Source organism: Apus apus, chromosome 16, assembly GCF_020740795.1.
Source record: "Apus apus isolate bApuApu2 chromosome 16, bApuApu2.pri.cur, whole genome shotgun sequence".
Classification (NCBI taxonomy): Eukaryota; Metazoa; Chordata; class Aves; order Apodiformes; family Apodidae; genus Apus; species Apus apus.
In genome coordinates this window covers 13,848,228-13,864,068 of record NC_067297.1, presented here as the reverse complement: position 1 = coordinate 13,864,068, position 15,841 = coordinate 13,848,228, and the positions used below count along the sequence as shown (strand labels likewise).

General features: G+C 47.6%; 1 protein-coding gene across 4 annotated transcripts in view; it reads right to left on the bottom strand.

Annotated features, from left to right (window-relative positions):
* KIAA1671 (KIAA1671 ortholog) overlaps positions 1–15,841 on the bottom strand; it is a 73,930-nt gene that overhangs the window by 18,713 nt on the left and 39,376 nt on the right. The window contains exon 1 of one of the 4 annotated variants that reach the window (XM_051633697.1): positions 3,616–5,115. The exons of the other annotated variants lie outside the window; for them this stretch is intronic. Coding sequence (XP_051489657.1) covers positions 3,616–3,900 — 285 coding nt within the window. The 5' untranslated portion in view covers positions 3,901–5,115. Of the gene's footprint in view, positions 1–3,615; positions 5,116–15,841 lie in introns of those variants that run through there. 4 annotated transcript variants of the gene reach the window in all.

Sequence of the window (15,841 nt, the reverse complement as noted above, 5' to 3'; positions counted from 1 at the left end):
AAATAGTTCAGCAGTGTCTGTAGTAGGGTCTGTATCAGCCAAGCTCAGAATAAAAATGCCAACTTGTTATGAATTGTTTTTTACAAGCTGTTTGTTGAAGGATGTTCACCATAAAGGACAAACATTTACAGACAGACCCTGGGTCAAATCAAAACAGAGAGCACCCAATGCTCTGTTAAAAGCAGAGCTGCAATCCCAGGGGATGTGCAGGTGAACAGCACATGTAGAATTCACACCAGCTTTCCACAGTCCTCCTCTTGGTCCCTCACCTGCTCCTCAGCACCAGAGAGGATCCTGCTGGAAAGGCTTCACTGTAAAGAAAAAGTTCTGCAAGCTCGAGTACAGAATCCCAGGTCTGAAACTGAAGTGCCAGAATAATGATGCCATTAAAATTGGTCCTGTGTCATGTGTGGAGGGTTTTCTGCAAGAGCAGAGCCCAACCACTCCGGGGTGAGCAGCCAGGAAGCTTCCTCAGTTCATGGCCACACCTTTCTTCCTTAAATTAAATATGAGAACACTGTATTGCAGCTATTTACACAAAATCATCGCAGACCAATTGCATTCAGTTTCAGTGGAAACAGAGAGGACAGACACCCCTGAAGATACTGCTCCATGAACAGACCATCCCAAGTCAGGAGAGGAAGGAAAAGCTCACTGGGAAACAGCAACTGATGAGAAAACCAGTGTGCTCAGGGGCTGGGCTATGAAGGGAGGCAGGTCAAAGCACACAGTACTCCTCTGCAATGAAGAAATTAGCAGTAGTACAGGAAAAAAGAAAGACTGAAAAATAATAGTCTTTTTCCAAACCATCTGCTGTTGAATACACCAGAGAAGCTATTTAAAATAAAGACACTGAACATCAGAGACAGAGCTGGGTCAGGAAGTCAGCCCTGCCAGACATCAAACAGGAAAATGTGACAAGGTATGAACAGAATAACAAAGTGGTCACATCATTATGGAGCTCTTACAGAGAATTGTTCGTAAAGAAAATTATTTCCTCTCTCTTGCAGCCTGATTCCTACTTTTGTGGCCTCCAGCAAGGAAATAACCAATTACATCAAATCCCTTTCAGTCCAATCCTAAAGCTCCTCTGCAGTGGATAAAAATCTCTCGTACAGGCCAGAAAATATTGTGATATCCACGAGCCCTTCCCCAGTTCCACAGCTTCCAGCAGCTACCAGCTAAAATTCATTGTAGTATGTTACTAATAAGGTGCCAAGCTGCCAGCTTCCCCACATCTAACAAGACTGGGAACTGCACCTATGCCAGGCCTGTGGAACAGCCCTGGATTTTCCCACCGAGGAATCCAGCAGAAAGCACCCACAGCACCAGCCCTTTGCCACAACAGCTGCTCCAGACACAGGATGGCAACTTCAGTACAGACTAAACTGAAAACAAGACAATTTTTCAGCCTAAGCATTTCTTCAGAAGTCGCAGATACCCAAATAAGTGGATTAATACTTTGAATACAACACTCTAAATTCCTGTAGAAGATACCCAAAGTAGCTACAGGAGATCCACACAAGCAGACCTGTTCTTTCCCTTGGTTATTTAACCCCAAAGTCCAGCAAAGCCATCAGAGGGGACAACCGCACCGCTGCAGCGGAACGTGCTCTCACACCCCCGCTGCCTGCAGCCCCAGCCGCAAGTTTACTCTCACTATCTCCAGTTGTGCTGTTTGACTTGAGGTTTGACAGGTTTCCTGGGTTTAAGTTTCCAGCCAGTAGTCCCCAGTGACAGCAGAGAGGGGACCTGAAGGCCACTAGGCCTGGTGGCTGCTGCCTCACAGCTAAACAGTTTAAGAACCACACTGCTGAGGTACCAGCACAGAGTGACTGCTCTGCAGGACACCCCTAAAACAACACACAAGTCACTTCATGACAAATTATGTACTTTATACTAATTATAAAGGGTTTTTGTAGCAAAAAAGTTGGTAGCTCCAAGGATTAAGTAAAACCAGGACCTTATTCCAGCCAGATAAAAAGAGTAGCTCAATGTCTACGCTCACAAGTCGTTCTGCAGGAGATGCAATGGCCCAAACTGAAGTTTCACAACTGCAGAGACTTTCACTTCGAGCACAGGAGTCAGGAACAAGTTAAGCCAAATTCCTGCCCCGAGCCAAGCACGTGGAAGTCTCCTGCTGAAAGCCAGGAACAGCAGCTCCAGCAGCTGCCACCAGTGAACTAACTGGAAAGGCCCCCCCGTGTCTCAGGATTGCAGGTCTGCAAGCAGTGCACTGCAAGGAAAGCAGCACAGGTGCCCTCTGCAGCTTCCACGTCTCAGTTTGCAGTCACCACTCCTTTAAACAAGTACTCTAATAAACCTAAAATATCAGCTTAAAACAGAACCCCACAGCACGTCACCATGTTAACACTGTAACAGTGGTTACCAAATATTTTCCTCTTCATTCTTTTGTGCTCACTTGACAATGTTTTCTTTTCCAGTAGAGCCAAACAGGAGGTGAATTGCAAGCTTGGACAAAAATGCTAGACCTGTAACTGATAAAAACGGCTGGAAATAGCCCGTCCCTGAGCACCACACCTGCCTGAGGAATGCATCCTCACCTTCAGTCATTCTGTGAGCAAACCTCTGTGAGGCCACATCAGAACTTCATGTGTTCACTCTTTACAAGGAATAACTGCTTTGTTTGAAAATCAAAACAAAACAAAACCACGACAACCAAACCATTTTAAGCCACTTGAGAGAACAAGGTGTTCAGGATTTAATCCCATGCTGGTTCCAAGGCTTTGGTCCTCATTCTACTTGGGTCACCACACCACAGCCACCTCCCAGGCTTCAAGCATCAGACTTGAAGCATCAGGTACAACTCAAATCACCACTTCAGGCTCCTCTCCATGGAATAAGACAGAACAAACCCAATTCATTCACCTCTCTCACACCACTCTATGCCACGCCATGTAACACAGATCATCCCTCCCAGAAATAACCCAGAGACTACGAAAGGCCTTTAATGGGAAAGGGAGGAGAGGGGGCTCTGCAGTGCACTCTCCTCACCTCCCCTTGGCTCCCCTGAAATGACCCCCAGCCCCTGCCCCACTACAGCCCTCCAAGTCATGCTGCTCAAACAACTGCTATTTCATGATAAAGTAGCAATTCTCCGGAGAAAAAAAACAACTCTTTAAAAAAAAAAAAAAAAAAGGAGAATAATGATCATTTACCATTGTCTACAGAGTGACAGCACCTAACTCTTGTGACAAAAAATTACAAATACTGCTGCCTCACTGACCTGGCGTGGCGAAATGACTGACACAAGTGCAGTTTCAGACTAACTTTCTTTTCCTAATCTTAGACAAACAGTTGTGCTACCTTTACTGAGTTGCTTTAACCAAGATTAACAACATTCTCCCCCATTCCCACAACCCTGGTTTCCCGTGTTCCCTGGCAAACGAAAATTCCCACCTGTGCTGCAGAAAGAAACCAGCTGGGAGCAGACAGACAGACAGACACCACTACCTGCAGGGGGCTTAGGGGCTACTTTTAAATTGAAAAGCGGAGATGAGAGAGGCTTTGATATGAGATAAAAGGCTGCAACAAAACAAAGCGGTTTGGGTCCTCTTCTCTCCCTGGAGAGTCTCAAAAAGGCGGATAGCTTACAGGCTCAGGTGGCTCGGAACTGGTCTGCCTCTTCCTCAGGGAGGAAAACCTCTGCTGACTCCGCACGGAAAACCTTCGGAAGGACTCTCTGCTGCGGGACGCGAAGTGCCTGAAGGAGGAGGTTCTCTTGAAGGGAGTCCTGCTTCCACCATCCCCGCCAGCCCGCTCGTGAGCAACCGCAGTAGTGACTAAATTTAGCGCTTCCTGCAAGGATCTCCGCACTGTGCCCATCCACTGGGTCATGTGAGTTTGTGCCACTGTCAGCTTGTCTCCAAGGTAATCCATTTTTCCAGCAGGGATGAGAAATCAACGCTCAGTAGCAATTGCTGTGAAATACACTCTCCTTAACGACCCTGATTTTACTCTGCAAAATGATCCCACTTACAGAGTATTTCCAGCTAATGTCAACAGCAGGACACTGTGTCCACCAGCATGTGTCTGTATTTGAGTAACAGAAGATAGGTGAGGTTGGAGATTGACATTTGTCAAGCAGGAAAATATAAAAGGCTTTTCCTACTGAGAACCAGATTTCCAGAGTTCCATCAAAACGTGCTTCGTTCAGCCATGTTAAAGAGAGAAATCAAGGCTTAAACCCAGCCACCTGAAACGAGTCCACTGACAAGCACAGACTCAGTCTCTCACCGTCTCACTTCAGAGCTGGAAAAGCAACTCCCTTTTTAAGCCAAGTTTTTGTTCTGCTGTAAAGATCGGAAGGATTAAAAGAATCGTATCCTTCTGGCTCGGCAGCTCCTCAGGTAACAGGGCACGGAGCAAAGTTCTGAGGCTTCCACGCAATCCCTTTAGCAGCAAAACGCTGAGAGCTTCTCGAACGAGAAATCCGGATTCCCTTCTTCCCAGAACACGCCGCAGGAAGGTCTCAGCGCCGGCAGAGCCCCCCGCGCCCCGCTGCCCCGGGGCTCAGAACCATCCTGCGGGATCCCCAGCGCCCCAGGGGCCGCTCCCAGGCTCAGGGGAGCTGCCGGGGAGCCGGGCCATGCCTGCCGCCTTCAGCACCCGACCTGCCGCTGCTCAGAGCCTGCCAGGAGCTCTGCCGCATGACATCAGCTCCTCTGCTTCCAGGGGGCTCCACAGCCCGGGAAGGTGGCTGGGAACGCAGGACGCGGCACCAGGGGCCAGCGGAGAGACTTTCCCCCGCGCCTGAAGAGCCGCTGCCCTGGCCAGCTCGGCTCCTCACCCTCCGGGGACGCAGGCTGGAGCTGCGGGGCTGCTGGAATCCCGCGGCCCGTCCCGCTGTCCCCGGGCAGGGCACGGCAGGTCAGACGGTGCCGCTGCCCCCTCCGCGCTGTCCCCGCCTCGCCTCTGCTCCGGAGGGGAAACAATGAGCGAGGTGACACCCGCAGAGGTCTGCCCGAGGAAGGATCTGGGCTGGGCTTTATTATAGTACAGGCAGGGTTACCATGGGAACCAAGGGAACAGCATCTGCTCGCTGCCTAAGCAGGCAGGAGCCGCACGGATCCATTGGAATGATTCACAGTTTGCACGTTGTCACGTGTACTCCCCGATTTTAACCCTTCCTTGGGAATCCAGCACCGTCTGTGCCAGGGAACCTCTGACACCGGCACCCAAAGCTGCTCGCTGGGACAAGCCGGCCCCCCGCAGCTGCCCAGGCAGCACCAGCACCTCCAGCTGCTTCACTAAAGGGTTTACAAACCCCAACCAGGTACCTGCAAGTCAGTGACTGCTATCACCGCCAAGTTAATCATTAAGCCAAAAAGATGCACACAAAGCTGAACAGGTCTGACCATTCCAAGCAGGTTTTTTCCATTTTCACACATTGTTAACAACTTCTGTGAGCTGGAGCTGGCTGGCAGTGCCCAGCTCTGCTCCCTCCTGGCAGGTGGGACCCCCTGGGGTCGGTATTGCCACTGCAAAGCCCAGAATGGGTGGGGGTAACAGAGGAGCCCATGGATAAAAGCAGGTAAAACTGAGCAGGCCGATATCACCCGCCATTCCTGGAAACAGCCTGCTTGGGTGGAGAGCAGAAATAAAAGCTACAGTTTTAAATCCATAACCATAATAGGTGTCCAAAGTCAAGACGTGACTAGTTCAGAACTGAGGGGAAAGAGAGGTATGAAGGTAAGAGGCATGTTGAAAGCTGCTCCACTTCTTGTTCAGTCAAGGAGGTTTGTGTTGCTGTTGCTTCATTTGTGATACTAGGTACTATGGTCTTGCATCATCCCCTCCTCCCCTGAACCTTTCAGGAGGAGATTTAAGGGAGTGAGTAATTTCTAAATAATATTTCATGTAATGGTTCTCATGTCAAATTCTATTGTATCAGAAATGCTACTTACAAACATGCCCACATACAAAGCAGCTCTGGGGAAAGGGGGTGTCTTGCCTTCCAGGCATTGTTTCTAAGAGTTGAACTCCAGCAACCTGTAACTTGCCTCCTAGAACAACAAAACTCAGCATTCTGTACCTTATTCTTCATTTCTGAATAGAGTATATTTATTTGGAACATTCCCAAATTCACAGACTAATAAAGCCCTCAGTGTTCAAAGGGAATCCAAGCAATAGAGAAAACCCTCTCCTCCTCACATAGCTTTTCTTTTGAAGAGCTGCAGAGTCATTTTGTATGGAAACGGCAAGAGATACTTCTGAGCAGATGCCCCAAGAGCTGGGTGTTTCTTAACAAGAAACAGAAAAACCTGTACATTTACTGACACAGTTACAGATCAGACTTCATGGACGCTGCAGATTCTGCATCCAAGGCTGACATTTCAGACTTACATGCTGTTTAATCTCAGCATTATATTTCAAACATCTGTGCATTTGCAAGTGCAGCTCTGTGCTTGCTGCAGGACAGGGATTCTTCACGAGGCACTGAGCTATTTTAGATGGTTCCGGGCTCTGTCTGCTTCAGTAGACCCCCAGAATAGCAACCAGAGAGCTCTGGACTGTAGCTGCCACGCAAGTTAGTCAGCAGCCCCTTCCCCTAAACAGGATGGGCAGAGCAGAGCTGAAATGTAACCACCTCCTGGTATGTCACCTGTCACAAAAGGGGAGGAGATCATAGAATCATAGAATCATCCTGGTTGGAAGGGACCTTGAAGATCATCAAGTCCAACCATAACCTAACTCCTCCTACCATAACCTAATTTACCCGTTCAGTGCTTAAATCATGTCACTAAGCACTATATCTACATTTCTTTTAAATACTTCCAGGGATGGTGACTCCACCATCTCCCTGGGCAGCCTGTTCCACTGTCCAACCTCCTCTCAGGTAGTTGTAGAGAGCAATGACGTCTCCCCTGAGCCTCCTCTTGTCCAGACTCAACCCCAGATCCACAGGAGGCAGGTAGGTTTCTCACAGCTTGCTGCCAGAACCTCTTACATATGGATCTGACCTGAAGGACCTGAAAAGTCACTAGAGAATCTCACTTTTTTATTAGATCTCCCCTGAAAAGAGTGAGATGTTATGTCCAGTTTTCCATTTTCACTCTTGGAAGATGGTAAAACTGCTGATTTGAGTCTCCCTGCAACACTAAATTTAGTGTCTTCTGGCTACCACATGAACATACTGCCAGGTACTTCAGTATACTTGGCATCTAACTGATTGCTTAGATTTACACTTCAATTAACATCATGGCAAAATGTTCTAGAAGACAATCAGATGTGCTTTCATCATCATATTCAAGTGGCTGAAGATTTTTCCAGCCCTTCAGCTGAAATGCAGTGAGTGACTGCATGTTCTCCTGTTTGAGCTCCAGACCAAAGCTCTCCTGCCCGTGGGTGTGCAGAGAGAACAGCCCAAGAAAGCCTGGGCTCCCAGGGAGCACACCAACTTCCTCTATTTCTTTTCTAAAGCTCCCCAGAATATGATGTTCTGTAGGACTCCACACAAGCTTCCCAGCTGGCAAAAGCACACAAGTATATTTTAATCAAACACCAGCATGTGGGTTACACACAAGCTCCATTTATTTCTTCTCTGGAGATTCCATGTTATCTTTTTATAGAACAAAGAACACAGCTCAAATGTACAAATGTTCTATAATGGTCTCCCAGCCACTGGAGCCCAGCAGTCCTTGCTCCTGAACAAGAACAGCACCAGATGAAGTTCAGCCCCCGAAAAGCAGCAGTGATTATCCCAAGCTGCAGCCACCCTGGGCCTGTGGAGGGTCTGCAGCTTCAGAACACAGAGAGCACACACTGCTAACCAGTACTGCATGACTAATTACCACAGTGGCAAATGGGACCTCGTTATTCAGACATTGCTGGGTACTTTTATTATTAACATCTATTCCACCTACAACTCCCAAATACAATCCTGCACAAAGAAGCAACAATCCCTGGTTTTTGCCTCATTCAGAAGAAAACAAAATGCCCTGGTTACATGATGTTTCCCAAAAGCTCCCTTCAGCTCACCGTGGGCTCCACCTGCTCTCAAATACATGTCATTATTCTAATGACTGTACAGGACTGGGAGGTCCCACAGAAAGCAGTGTTCCTGCATGTGTCCCAGCACAGAAGCCCCTGGCAGAGGCAGGTGGGACCACAGCACAGCCTCACCAGGAGCACAAGCAGCTCAAGCCCCCAGGGTCTTCAGTGACTGCTGGGTCCCCCCATCCTTCACCATCTCCCTTAGGCAGCATGGACCAGCATGGAACTGGGGAGGCAAATCAGCTGAAGAGCTATCCAAAGGGTATTGGGGATTAACTTTCACCTGGACTGGATCCCTGAATGATCCAGATGTGAGAGACAAGGATGGGCACCTTTAGGTTAAACTAACTGAAAACCAAGCCCTCATAGGACCCTGGGTCAGAAACTCATCCTCCTGATGCTCACCTGCCTCCCACCCACCCCCTCCACTTCAGCTACTAAGTATTAATAATTCCTGCACTTCTTAAATGTCTTCTGTGAGTCACCATCCCACACACAAACAAATATCATGATCAAGTACTTGCAAAGACCATGACAGCTTCAGTCCCATCTCGGGCCTCTTCATTTGTCCATCTCAATTACACTCAGTCTGCAGCAGCCAGAGGAGCAAAGCCTGCCCTTGTAAGGCTGTTCTGGTCTCACATTCCACATCGACTCTTTCTGTTTCATTAGTAAGAGAACTTAATTTAACCTGTTGTGTTTGACATTATGGACTATTTTAAGATGCAGTGAGCTTAGCTACATGGCTCCAGACACAATTACCCTTGGCTTCCTCAGACACTACACAACAACTTAAGTTTTTTTATATCCTCCTTATTTTTGCCTCTGTATTCTCTATTTTGCCATCTGAATTGCCATGTCCAAAGGTCTCACCAGCATTCCTAACCACAGGCTCCATTTCTTATGTGCAACAGCTCATACATTTTTACCACGTCACCTTCAAACTCTCATTTACAGTAAAAAAAGAAACGCTTCAGTGCTCAGTCATCTGAAATGCCAAAAGTGTTCTGAGGACTCCCCAACAACCTGCCAGTCCACATCAGCCCTGTTCCCCCATGATCTGTTCCCCAACCACCTCACAGCCACACATCTGGCAGGGACACAAGCCTAACAGCTGGACAAAAGGTTTTTGGTTGTTTCTTCACTCCAAACCAAGGCTGAGGTGCTTTGAGAGAGTCTTAACTTGGGAAAACAGGTAATTTGGTGAGAGCCTGGGCAGATGCAGCATGTTTTGTTTTCCACAGACAACAAACAAAACTGTTTGGTTGCTTTCAAATGCTCCAGCTACTTGCCAGTTCTCCCCCTCCCTTTCTCTCCCAACTGACTTGCTGTTACACAAACAAAAAAGGCAGGTTTCCTTGGGTAACTTTTGTAGAATGTCTGGATTTGGGGAAATCTGAAAACCACATAAGTTTCCATCAGGTAAAATGGGTAAACACTATCTAAGTTTGTCTGCCAGGTTCAATCTCACTTCCCTGGCAAGAAGACAGACCTAGAGAAGCAGAGGCACTTCCCCTGTCACTGTCAGTGAGCTGTCACAACTGCTCACACACCAGTCCCACTGCACGAAGCTTTTCATTTGGATCTCTGTTCATAGCACACAGCAATCTTCTTCTTTTAAGCTAAAATAAAAATTGACACAGCTTAAGTTAAACAAAAGGTTCATGGACTAAAGGCTGGAATTGTTCAGGCTCCTGCACCTGTTCCTACTTGAGAGTCCCAAGCCCAGCACCATCTCCAAACCCCAAGAGGCTGCCTGGGGGCAGAGAATTGCTGGGACCTGCATGTCAGGGGCAAGAGGAACAAACCCCTTGGTCCAGCCAAGGCCTGGTCTGAGCAAGGAGTCATTCAGACACCCAGGCTGCTTCAGCTGCATGGTGACCATGAGCAGCCTGAGGTCAAAACAAAAAGGAACAGAAAAAAACAGAAAAAAGGGCTGAAGGGATGGAGCAGTGTTTTAGATGTGTTTTAGCACAAGGACTTTGTACAGTGTCTACATGCAGTGAAACCTCTTTTGTAACCTGAAACATTGGGTATGTCAATATTTACACTAAATGTTTTCTGTTCCTACTTGTTTCTTACTGAAACGAAGCAAATCAAGTTCACGTTTACAGCTTTCGTTTATGCTTAGTCAGAACTTAAGACAACTTGCATAGAACTTGACGTTAAAGGGGTTCCTCTCATACACAGCCAAAAAGAGAGACTGAAATTCCATTTCCAGACCGTGTTCTTACGTGAGGTTACTCTAAAAGCCCAGGGAGGCCTCGCAAACTAGAAGGGACTACACGAGCAGCAGGTTCAGGATCAAGGCTTGTGCAGTTTCCAGAAGCACCTTTTACACAAGAGCCTTTTACAGAAAGGTGCTACAGCACTTCACAGAATATCTCAACCTGGTCCATGGCTATTTTAAAAATCTTTATTTTAAACAGGGGTAATAACCACTTCAGAGTAATAATAATTTTTTCAAGAAGTAATGCAACTCAATTTTGGGAAACAATAAATTGAAAATCAGTGCCCTTGGCTTTGCAGACAAATACTTTTAATTTATTCTTCCAGATTAATTTTAATTTACTTCTCCAGAAAAACGGTTCCAGGTTCTGCCACGTGCCCAGCACAGAGGAACCAGCTCTGCCAAGGCCCCACCAGCAGCCAGGCAGCTCAGACCCACTGCACACACCTTCTGCAATACCTAAGAGAGGACCCAGCCTGATCAACACCTGGGAAACACACAGCTGGACACCCACACACTCCAAACAAGGCAAGAAAAAGATGAGAAGTTTTGCTGGAACATCCTCCTCTCCCCTGGCAGGCAGGAAGCACGTCAGCATGCACGAAGCAAAGCCCTGTTATCGCACAGAAATGTTGTGCAATGTTTGCTGAAGAAGGTCAGACACTGAACACATCCCATCTGCCAGCCAGCCCACCCCCCTGCCCCTGCTCACCACTCACTGAAGAGAAGTCACAGTTCAGCATGATACTTACGCTTCTCATGGATTTAAATCCAAATTGATAGCAGAAGGGGCAAGAAGAGGGGAAAGCACAGGGTGAGTCTCACCAAGTTCCAAACACACTTGAAAACTGCACTTTCCTCCCAATTAACTAATATTAGAGAAACCAGATAAGAAGAAAAAAAACCACCTTAAATTTGGATTCCCTGTTTTCCTTGCAGAGCCACACTTGTGACAAAGAAAGCACATTCATGGTTTCCACGACCAAACACTACACCTACTTCTTTATGCCTGCCAAAATAATTCTACCATCCTGCTAGCATGGTCACCCTTGCTGGGATCAGTTTCCCCTTTAATTTATAATCCAAGTAGGAAGGCAGCCACCCTTCTCTCTGTACAAAATCCTGGGCACTTTTACAGTAGTATGCAATTATTCCAAGGTTAATAAAAATCTGTAAACAAAGGGGACTGGGAAATATAACTTAGATTAAAAGTTTTTAAACCATTTAGGTCTAAATACAATTACCAGTAACAACTGGAACTCCGAAACAGTTTTTTTGGAAAATGTTAATTCTTGTGCCCCCCCCAAAAATGTTCCTCTTGAACTTAAGACCGGCCCAGTTAAACATCCTGAGCATACACAGCTTTTGTACCTTGAATTGTTTCAGTATAAAACAAAGCTATCAACGTTAAAGCTGAGGGAAGAAGCTAAAAATATACTATGTTGTTTGAAAGCCCATCTACATAATCATTCAGCACTTCCCTTCCATTCTTAATGGAAGAGGAAAAACTGAAAAACAAAACAGAAACAGGAAATTCCTACAGCACAAATATTCTGGAAAGTATCAAAAACATTTTCTTTACATTTGTTTACATCAAAAGGTTCAAAACAAGCACAAGATGGATACTTACAGGGTTTTTTTCCATTTATACAGATAAAAACCCACCATGAAGAGCGTTTTTGTTGCCAAACATTCCCCCCCAAGCACCAGACATTCCCCCAACCTGGGCTGAAACCTACAAATCACTGGGCTGGAGCACAGCAACAAGCCAGGGGGCAGCTTTGGTGTCTCCTAAGGAAGATGCTACAGAAAACCAGGAGCTGATTTACCACAGGGGAGATACCTGATGTCAACAAGAGACACAACGTGTAACTCACCCATAAGAGAGGGAAGCTGTTTGCACAGTAGAATGAAGAGATGAGCATGAGAAGAGCTGGAGAGCAGCTCCCCAGCAGTGTGCCCAGGAGCTGGCAGAGCAGCTTGGGTGCTTTGACCAAACACACCAGCTCAACACACCTCTGATGGGATATTCTCCGAGGTCCCAATATTCCCTGAGGTTCCAATTTCCAGTCAGGGCATCTCCCCAGCACTGCCAAGTCTCCACCAACCCATGTCCTTCAGTGCCATGTCTACATAGCTTTTAAATCCCTCCAGGGATGGTGACTCCACCACTACCCTGGGCAGGCTGTGCCAGGGTCTGACAACCTTTTTGGTGAAGAAATTGTTCCTAATATCCAACCTAAACCTGCCCAGGGCAACTTGAGGCCATTTCCTCTTGTTCTAGTGCTTGTTACTTGGGAGAAAAAACTAACAGCCACCTCGCTGCAACCTCCTTTCAAGTGGCTGTGGAGAGCGAGAAGGTCTCCTGGATCTCCTGCCCTGAACTGTGAAATACTGCTGAGTTACTGAACAAATTAAGAAGTAAATCCAGTTTCATCCAACACCTGCAACCTCCAGCCCTTGCAATCACAACTTGCCAAATATCTTCTGTGGTCAGCAAATAATCTCTACTGCCTTCCCTGACATGGCAGGTATTTATTAGTCCCACCATGAATCACTAAACCAAATACTACATTGTTTTTCTAAGCTTCATTCAGGCTTGAGATTTACCTGAAGTTACTTTGCAAGAGCAGCTTTACACTGCAGCACCAAGTCCTGTCCTGCCTTGAGGAAAGTCCACTACAAAGAACCGCTTTCACCACGCTCAAGTTGCTCCCCAAAGTGCCCTTTCCCCCTAGTAAACAGGCCCTGGCTGCATGAGCAGCTCACAACTGCTGAAAGACCAGGAACAATGGTGGGAACTTGGCTGTGTCCCAGCATCAGCAGCACGGGAAAGCAGGAACTGAGTCAAAACAACTTTAGATCAAAATATTAGGAGGGAGCCAGTGAATTTACCTCTGCTTTGTGTGTACAAATGAGGTTTAACACTCCACTTTAGCCTGGTATCCAAAGTGTACTGAGCACTGCAGACCTGAATGGAAGGGGAGGGGGCTGGGACAGGCAGCCCTCAGCTCCAGCTGCTCCCAGCCCAGGGTGACACAGTCCTGACCCACAGAACTACCTGGTTAACAAGTGGTTACATCTCACTGAACACAAACCTTATCGCACTGAATTAACCTAGAAGGCACTATTCCATAAAAACATTTTATGGAAAATTAAACTTAATCCCACACCTAATTATAACAAACTGTCCTGGATTCTGAAACTGCTTCCCTGGGTGAGCTCTGAAGCTGCAAGGCCAGGACGTGGGAATCCTGCAGCTGAACAGCACTCTCTCGTGTTCCTGACGGGAATGGCCTTCCTCAGCTTTATTTTCTCTGCTTGCTCTTAGCAGTGACACAAAAGTCAGAATTCCTCTTCTACAGCAGCACTCAGGAATTAGGAAAATGCCCTTCTGAACAGATTGTTCCCTGCAGCTGAACCTTGACTTCAGTTATTCCAAAGGGAGGCTGAGCTGCCGGCAGCAGCACAGCAGACACCCCTCGGACACAACCCCCGCGACTTCTGTGTCTTTAGACAAAATCCACGCCTGAAATGTGGCTGCCCCACCATCCACAGCAAACCTAGGACAGAGCAGCAGGAAACCCGTGGCAGTGCTCACAGAGGCAAGCAACACACTGCCACAGGTCACCTCCCCTCCTGCCAGCACGAGAGCCACCCCGGGCACACACACCAGCAGGGTTTCCTTCCATCAGCCACCAAAACGAGCAGTGACATGGTTATTATCGAGCTGCCACTTCCTTTGGAGTCATCTGATAGAGGGGTATCAAAACCACTCGTAACAGTAACTAAAATCTTGTCAAAACAAGCCTGAGATCTCACTTCAATACCCAATGTTCTTTTGATTTCGTAATTGCTGTTTAATGACTGCTGATAAAGAACAAGGAGGTCTTTCTAAGCCACAGTGCTGCAGGGTCACATCTTCTATAAAACGTGCCCATTGCTTTTGCATGCTCTCAGGATGCAGCACTTGTTTGCTACTTGAACTAAAAACAAGTGCCAGACTGAGAAGGAACAGCTCCTCAGGAATGGTACCCAGCACTGCAGGAGACTCACCACCACCATCCCTAGCAGAAGGCCCAAACTGAGTGATGGATCTGGAGCTCACTTTTCGTTTCAACTCTGTGTTGAAACCTCCCGCTCCCAGTGTTCAGCTTGCACAGCACAGAGCTACAGGCTGGAGGAGAGATCCTCTGCTGCTAATCAAACACTGGTCTCCCACCAACTATCAAACCAGCCAGGACCACTCTGAAGGTGGCTGTGGCCAAAGTCACAGCTGGCTCCTGACTAAGTTACTGAAAGCTGCATCTAGGAGAGCTCACATCCCCAAATGAGCCCTCCTCTCCCCACAATTACTGCAGAGCCTTTTCAAAACCAGCCAGGGCTACTCTTTTTCCTTCATCACCCATTCTGGAAAAGATCAAAAGCTCTCCTATCTCTTGCCAGCTCTGCAAGAAACCTGGTTCTCACTCACCCAGCTGGCTTATGTTACCTGCTCCTACCTGTGACATGACCGGTGAGCTCCCACAGCAGCCTGCACCTCAAAATACAGCTTAGTTCCATCATCAAAACTGCAGCACCCCCAAAATGCCCTGGGGCAGAGCAAGGATTACTCACAAGTTTGAGATGGCCAAGGACAGGAACAGAACCAGCTGGAACCAGCCAGTGGCTGTGTCCACCAGCAAGCCCAAAGAGCTGGTCATTGGGCAAGGGCCATTGCAAAGGAAGAGGAAACCTCGTTTCTGTGGCTGCACCCCTGGCGTGCTGACCAGCTCAACAACAGCCTCTGGAGCTGCACTGAAAGGACAACTCATGCAAGTCAGACCTAAAGGTGTCTTATATCAGCTGCAGCAAAGCTCCTCACCAGCTGGAAAAGGGATGAATACCCCATGGACCCTGGAACACACTCACAAATAACACACATAGCACTTGGCCAGCGACAGACTAGCACTCGGAGCCATAATTACAGTAATCACCCAACTACAGGTGATGAAACAATGACAGCAAGGAGGAAGGATGACAGCAGAGCAGGGAAGGAAGTGATGACGTGGAATACAGAGACCTATGATTCAGCCCTGGGATTTCAGTTGGTACAGAACTACAGCTGCTCCGGGAACCCCAGACACCCAGGATGCCAGGCCATGAGCGCGCAGCACTTAGCTCTGGGCACCCCTGAGCATCCCAGTGAAAGGGCCCAGGGAACAGATCCAGCCTGCAACTGAGCACAGAACTGAAAGCAGTAAGTTTGGATTCCTGGTTGATGGAAAGGGCAGCACAAGAAATTGGTGCTGACACCAGCTGGATGGTGATCAGCCAGCCCTGGAAACACCAGGGAGGAGAGAGCAGCACCAGCAGCCTACGGGACAAGACAGGCCAGGGCAGGACCAAGCCTTTTCCCCTCTCATCAGCAAAAGCTCAGTTGTACACCACACAGGTTACATCCCACACCTTCTGTAATCTGAATGTTCACAATCAAAGAAGGATGGATCCATTGCTGGAGTCACAAAACTGCAAAGCTTCTGAGAAATTTTTCCCAACACGAGCACATTTGTAGTATGAAGAGACAATTTACTGAGAGTGAGCCAAACAGAGTGG